The sequence below is a fragment of the Rissa tridactyla genome, chromosome 1 (assembly GCF_028500815.1).
Source record: "Rissa tridactyla isolate bRisTri1 chromosome 1, bRisTri1.patW.cur.20221130, whole genome shotgun sequence".
Lineage (NCBI taxonomy): Eukaryota > Metazoa > Chordata > Aves > Charadriiformes > Laridae > Rissa > Rissa tridactyla.
This window is the reverse complement of record NC_071466.1, coordinates 96,529,718-96,537,265: the sequence shown is the minus strand read 5'-3', so window position 1 is coordinate 96,537,265 and position 7,548 is coordinate 96,529,718. Positions and strand designations below refer to the sequence as shown.

The 7,548-nt window shown below is 49.6% G+C and overlaps 1 protein-coding gene across 1 annotated transcript; it reads left to right on the top strand.

The window, feature by feature from the left end:
• Window positions 1–2,578: 2,578 nt before the first annotated feature.
• On the top strand, window positions 2,579–7,150 carry RPL8 (ribosomal protein L8). The gene is made up of 6 exons (XM_054186808.1): window positions 2,579–2,693; window positions 2,981–3,124; window positions 4,727–4,868; window positions 5,286–5,504; window positions 6,551–6,666; window positions 6,951–7,150. Exons 2-6 carry the CDS (start codon window positions 2,987–2,989, stop codon window positions 7,107–7,109), a joined length of 774 nt encoding a protein of 257 aa, XP_054042783.1. The 5' UTR covers window positions 2,579–2,693; window positions 2,981–2,986; the 3' UTR covers window positions 7,110–7,150.
• The last annotated feature ends 398 nt before the right edge of the window (window positions 7,151–7,548 follow it).

Sequence of the window (7,548 nt, the reverse complement as noted above, 5' to 3'; positions counted from 1 at the left end):
GGGAGCAAGGATGTGGGGCCGTGCCTCGGCCACCTCAGCTGAGTGTTGTAGTTTAAGCAGCCAAAGAAGGAAGTCGCTGCCAAAATATCAGGCTGTGATATGCAGCAGCTGTGCTTTGGAAACATACCCTATTTTGCCTAGCACTGTTGGGACTTCCATCCAGATTTCTGTGCGCATGTCTAGGAGGCATAATGCTTCCCGAGAGCCTTAGACCTCTAGCCCTTGTACAGTGGAGCTGATCTGTGCAGATGTGCAGGACGTGCCCGGGTCATCTGGAGATCCCTGTGCTTGCCTCCAGACAACTGCCTCAGAGAACCCTCAGGCAGTTCCCCCAGCTCCAGCACAGCCTGAGTTCTGGTGGGAAAAGAAGCCTCGGTCAGGAAAATCCATCATGCTGGCCATGCCTCCATGCGGCTGTAACTCCTGGCAGAGAGGCAGGGTGGCCAATAAAGACAGTAACATCTTAAGCCAAAGCAGCTGTAGTCACCACAGTTGATGTCCTGAAGGCCAAAATCTCAGGACTCAAAACTGCACTAGAGAACAGCTGCTGTGCGGTGGTGCTGTTGGTAGGCAGTGCCAGGCGATACCTATATGGGTGGGTGATGCTTTTGGTGTGCTATCGGTAGCCCTATGTCTCACGCTGTATCATCCAGCATGGGCTTGTCCTGTTGTATCTCTGCCACTGCCCCACCTCCTCCTCGCATAGCAAAATCCCCTGCGGATGCGTTCTGGAGAGACAACATCAGGGAATGGGGGCTTAGTGAGGAGGGAAGCAGCCTCATTTCAAACCATAGCACTGCCTCCGCCTCCTAAAAGTTCAACAGAATAGTGATTGTTGGTAGTGCTCAACACTCGTATTTCTTCAGCACCAAGATTTGACTGGTATCACGCATAGCAATACTGTTCTGACAAACCATAGACAGTATTTTTGATCACAATCAGGTGTAAACTACTTCCCTACATTTCTTCAGATCCACAATCCATGAGAAAGTACAGTTAAACAAAACATTTAACCTTATTGTGAGTTCAATCCGGGCTTGGCCAGGTCAGGTGATACAGTGCTGTTATTCCTTAATGATGCAAGAGTTCGGCTCGTGTTGTTTCTTATAGCAGGGGAAGTCGATTATAAACTCACATCATCACTGATGCAGTTCTGTCATCTACTTGCATGTCTTCTCTGATTCCCAAACTCCATCTTGGGAGGAGTTTGGGAATCAGAGCCTTGGGAGGCTTTCATGAAAGAGTGACTGGTGTAATTTGCTGGTTATATGGCCATTATTTGGAAATTCAGATAGTTCCTTAATGCTCTGCTTCTTGTCAGATTTAGTAGCAAAACCTAACAACGCTCCTGCCCCCACAACTGAAGCCAACAGGAACCATAAATCAAAGCCTCTAGATATTCACACACGGGGTATCAATGTAAACCAAAGTAAGTGGCAGTTCGTTGTAACACGTTGAGCGGTAATATATCAAACCGGGCTCAGGCTGAGAAGCTGGAACACTAGCTGTTTGTTGGAGGGACAGTAACCTCAGAGCCCTTAGTATTAGGATTTTGGTCTGTAATGAGGGATGTGACTTCCGTTTGTCCTGGGAAGACTGATGCGGGAAAGGTTATCTATCAAGAAACGGCAGACACCTAGGTTCCCAGTTCAAGGCCAGGAGAACAATTGCGCATAAGGGCCTACGCTGATGAGCTTTTCCTCATTTCCGAAGAGTCGATGTAAAGTCAAATAGTCCATCTCTAGAGAATTAGGTCATCAGCAGTGACCTCTTGGGGAAGAAGGGCCTCTGATGCTGAAAACCCAGTGGGCTGTTAAAGAAGTTAAGGCACTTTTCATTTCCCCTTCCAGGGCGTAGCACAAGTTGATTAGGAACACTAAGACGATTACCTCTGCTTTGTGTTCTCTCTCAATTATGCCCTAATTAATATCGATAAAAACCTGGCAAAGGCAGCTTAAAGCAGCTGCCGGGTTTTGTCTTCAGTCACTTCCTCGCCTGAAATCCACAGCTGTTAAACTGCACAGTGCAGAAATCTCAGAAAAAAATATAATCAGTCAGGGAGCCTCTTCGGTCCGGCTAATTAAGAAAGGCTTTGGCATGACGGCTTATTTTAGGAATGGCTCTTGGCTGGGGGAACCTGGTTGTTTGCGGGAGGCCTCCAGGCAACGGGCTGTCAGCCCTCCCAGCTTTTAAACACCAACTGCCTCCAGAAAACCCCAAAGGAGGGGAGCAAGAGCCCTTTGACGGGAGTGCGGTGGTGGCACTTCCTCCACAGCCCGTCAGAGCTGCCTCAAACGACGTGACGAGCTACCGGAGAAGCTGGCGTCGCCGGCCGGCCGGCCTGCCCCAGGCCGGGCCACGGCGCCAGCCGGCAGGGCCCGGGGGGAACCGAGGACGCCCCGCCCGAGAGACCCCGCCCGCCCGGGGACGGGCCACGGCGCCCGGCGCCATCCGGGCGCGGCCCGGGGGGAACCGAGGACGCCCCGGCCGAGAAAGGCGCGGCCCGCCCGGGGACGGGCGGCCCCCGGAGCCGCCTCCCCACGCCTCTGGAACGGCCAGAGCTCGGTTGCCTGGCAACGGCGCGGCGTGACGTCACGCCCGCGCGACAGCCGCCTGCCCGCCCCGCGCCGGAAGGGCCTTGGCGCGGCGGTGACGTCGGCGCTTCCTTCTTTCCCAGCGAGGCCCTAGTTGAGGTAGGAGCGCGGTTGCTGCCTTCCCGCATCCGCCGCCATCCGGCCCTTGTCTGCGGCCGCCGGTGCCGCCCGCTACGGCTCTGCCCTGCGCGGAGGGACCGGAGGCCCGGGCCCGGACCCGGACCCGGACCCGGGCCTGGGCCTGGGCCTGGTGCAGCCGGGCCCGGGCCTGATGCTCTGGGCCTGGTGCGGCCGGGCCGGGCAGGGTGTCAGCGGCTAAGGGGGAGGGGTGCCCTGTCTGACGCCACCGCCACTGCTAACGTCGGGTGTCGGGTCTCTGCCCGCAGGACGCCATGGGCCGCGTTATCCGAGGCCAGAGGAAGGGCGCGGGCTCCGTCTTCCGCGCCCACGTGAAGCATAGGAAGGGCCCGGCCAAGCTCCGCGCCGTCGACTTCGCCGAGAGGCACGGATACATCAAGGGTATCGTCAAGGTAAGGGCGGGCCCTGCGCGGCCGGGCTGCTAGGGGTCCGTGGCGGGAAGGGCCCTCAACGGCCTTGTCCCGCAGTGTCGGGCGCCCTGGGACACGCGTGCCTCCTCACCTCGCTTTGTGAGGCGTCTAAGGGCCTGTCAGCAGCGCTCACAGCCATTTGACTGTTCCTTGTTCAGGCTTCTCGGTTTTTTGTTAAATAAGTCATGTTGCTTAAATTAGGGCACGTTGCGGGCTGAGGGGTGGGGTTGCTCAGCACGGAGAAGAGAAGGCTCGGGAAAGACCTTATAGTGGCCTTCCAGTACTTCAAGGGAGCCAACAGGAGAGATGGGGACGAACTTTTTAGGAGGGCCTGTTGTGATTGGACAAGGGGTAATATCTTTAAGCTAAAAGAGGGAAGATTTAGACTAGATACAAGGAAGGAATTTTTTACTCTGAGGGTGGTAAAACACTGGAACAGGTTGCCAAGAGAACTGGTAGATGCCCCATCCCTGGATGCGTTCAAGGTCAGGTTGTTTGGGGCTCTGAGCAACCTGATCTAGTTAAAGATGTTCCTGCTCATTGTATACAGCAGCACATAGACAGCAGTATGCTTTTCTGTTAGACCTTTGCTAATGTAGAAATATCAGCGTGCTTTTATATCACCTACAAACTCTCTGTACCTCATGAAACATGGGTGGAGAGAGATGTCTGCATAGTTGAATGCATTTCTTAAAAAAAAAAAAAATAATGAATTTTTATAAACACTAAGTAGTATCCATCATCTTACTCCTGAGCAGTGGGGGCAAGGCAGTACTTTTATTTGGGGTCTGGTACAGTGTTTCAGGTGTGCTCTAGGTATTTTTTTGGGGTGTCAGTGACTTAGATTGCAAATAGTGGCACTGGCTACCCATCTGGATGCCCTGAACATCTAGCTGTCTCTTCAGCCATTTAGTGCACGGTCGTCTTCAGGCTGTAGAAAGAACTTTCTTCACACTCACCATAACTGAGTATAATGATAAAAAGTAAGTAGGTAGCTTTGACTTAAACTTATGTAATAAATAGGGGGGGTTGGGGGCAGGGAAGGGTTGCTCCACAGGGTCGAAAACAGCAGAAAAAACATTAATACTGGCCACTAACAACATCTGAGTTTTCCTAGAAAATAGACACATCTTAAAAAGCTTTAATTGCTTGACTGTAATTAAATAGATGGCTGTGTATTGAAATCTCAGTGTACTTCAGGAACAGAATAGACATATTTTTTCAGTCTGTGCTCCTTCATTTAGGGGCTTATATGACTTCAGTGTACTTAATATCAGAAGGTCAGAAACACGTCCATTTTAAGAAAACACTTGGAGAAATTGCTGCTTGCGTCCAGCTTTGCCTCTGCGCGAAGGTGATTTGGCAACTACTGAAAGTGAATTTCTTAGTATGGAGGTTGTATTCTTCCAAGTGTAAATCCTCAACTTGTTCATGTCACGAGAAATCAAGATCCCTCTGAGGAGGGGGGTTTCTAAGGAGAATTACCTCAATAGTAATCATCTCCAGTTTTTCTAGTTCTTGGATTTCTACAGAACCTGTGGTAAATGCTGTAACCTGTTCTAAAGCACATCTGTGTTCCAACAGGACATCATCCATGATCCTGGCCGAGGCGCTCCCCTTGCCAAGATTGCCTTCCGTGACCCGTACAGGTTTAAGAAAAGAACTGAGCTGTTCATTGCCGCTGAGGGTATTCATACTGGTCAGTTCGTTTACTGCGGCAAGAAAGGTGAGTTCAGACGGGAAGTGTGTTGCCTGGGTAGCTTCAGAACACTAAAGCAGATGTCATCTGAATACATGAAGCCCGGTATGTTTAAGTGCAGTTGCGAGCCATCACAAAGCAGTAGCTTCAAGCAAATGTAGCTTTCCTTCTCCTCACACAGCCTGCTTTGATGAACAAGCCTAACCACAGTTCTTGTCGAGTGTTTGGGTTGTTCTGTCTAGAGTCCCGCTTTGCCTACCTTTCTGTTACACTGAACGCGAAGCTTGTGTTTCAAGTCGAACAATAAAAAGTGCCCCTGCCTGTTGCTGCTGAAGTGTTTATGCGGTGCCCTCCTCCTGTGCACAAAGGCCCGTACTAGGTAGAACTGTAATTCAGGTACAGGAGCCTGAATGAAGCTGTTGATGCTCCGATTGCTCTTTGCAGCTCAGCTGAACATTGGCAATGTTCTACCTGTTGGCACCATGCCGGAAGGCACCATCGTGTGCTGCCTCGAGGAGAAACCTGGTGACCGTGGAAAGCTGGCCCGTGCTTCTGGAAACTACGCCACTGTTATCTCTCACAACCCTGAAACAAAGAAAACCAGAGTGAAGCTGCCTTCTGGCTCCAAGAAAGTGATTTCTTCTGCAAACAGAGCTGTTGTTGGTAAGGAGTGACAACTATGAACTTGTCACTGAGTTTACAGACTGCTAAGCAAGCTTTCAAACAGGGCCCTAGTTCCCAATATTGTCTAGAAAATAGCATAATTTACAGTCTGGACCCAGGATTATGCACAGGCACGGTCTGTGCACAGGTACCTAACTTGTATATTACACCTGTGTTACTTTCGGCATAGGGAACTTAAACTTGGAGGTAGTTTGACCTAGCGGGAGGACAGAAAAAAAAAGATGCTGATTGTCCTCAAGCTATGATGGATTTGCTCAGCCTGTAAAACCTGCAGGCCTTGGGGAAGAACTTCTGCAGAAAATGGCATTGGTGGTTTCCTGCGTCTGATACAGAGACTGAGCCTGTGGGGGTAGTGCTGGAGGTGTCCTCAGTTGGGTGGAGTATTCTGGAAGGTCTGACAAGCAAGGAAAAGACCATTGTCAAAACGCAGAGGTTTTACCAGGTTTGTTGTACACTTGACTGGCAGCTGAGGTGGCTGCTGTACACAGTCAGCAAGTGACACAGAATGACAGAACGATAGGGGTTGGAAGGGGTTGGAACTCGCCTGCCTCTGCATAGAAGACCCCAAAGTGAGTAATCTGTGGTCTGTTACTCGAGTAAAGTTGACTAAATAAATCATGAAACAACTAGGCATTAAACTTCAAAGGACTTGAAAGTCCCGTTAGCTCTTTCAATTCATACTATTGCTAATGTTACCCAAGAAATTTTAGCAATAAAACTGGTAATGCTTTAGAAAGTGTTAAACGCAATCCTCTATGTATGGATTGAAAAATGATAATTGAAGTATGCGTCCCCTTGCAGACCAGTTAATGTGTGGCTGGTAGCTTGAGTCTGATCTCGCTGTTAGCACTGGCTGGAAAATACTAGTCTGAATACACAGTTGGGACTGTTTGGGATTGGTCTTTAGAAGCTTATTCCTAGAACTTGAATATTATTAGGAATTAGTCTTGTTCTTTAAACGCTTTGTTTTGCACTCGTCTGTTACATTTGTGTGTTACCATTCCTGATATTTTTTTTTTTTTCAGGAATTGTTGCTGGTGGGGGTCGTATCGACAAGCCCATCCTGAAGGCTGGCCGGGCCTATCACAAGTACAAGGCGAAGAGAAACTGCTGGCCGCGTGTCCGTGGTGTGGCCATGAATGTGAGTCCATTTTCAATTACAGTTTCCGCTTTCCTTTTTTATGGTTTAGAAAGGATTTGTTAGATATGGGGAGGAGTCTGGCATGTATCTGGAAAGAGAGCTTCACACACTGTCCTGTAATTGCACACTTAATCAGGGTAGTTAGCAGCCCTTGATAGTTACTGCATTGTATGAAAAATGAAGCGGTTAAATTGTTTGTTCTCTTAAATCAGTTTATTGCTGCTAACCGTCATTACTCATTTCTGTTGTTAATTATATTGATGACCTGCTTTCCTTTTCCACAGCCTGTAGAACATCCCTTTGGTGGTGGTAACCATCAGCACATCGGGAAGCCTTCAACCATCAGGAGAGATGCTCCTGCTGGACGCAAAGTTGGTCTCATTGCTGCGCGTCGTACGGGTCGACTGCGTGGAACAAAGACTGTGCAGGAAAAGGAGAACTAAAGACCCAGCATGGAGTTCACAGAATAAATTTCTAAAACACAGCTTGTGTGAAATTCGAGTTATCTGTTGCTGAAGTGCGGCTGAAATAGGGGTAGCGTTCAACTTCAGCAGGGGCAGTTGTGAGTGGAGATGGTCCCGCCTTGAAGAGCAGGAATTCTTCCAGCTGGCATTTTCAGTCTGTAAGCAGGTACAGCAGGCTGGCATAACTTGGTGTTCATGCTCTTGCGCCCAGGTGTGATGTTGACACTGGCCCAGTGGGGTCACTTAGGCCTGACAAAGCAGTACAGGCTGATCGGGTAATCCCTTGGTTACCCAATTTAACCTAGGAATCTAGCTGAAATGGTTAAAGGGTGCTTGGTTTTCTAAGTTCCTCAGCTCCAAGATAAAAATGGAAAACCATTATCTCCTGTGGAGGAAAAGCTTGTGAGTAATAAAAGTC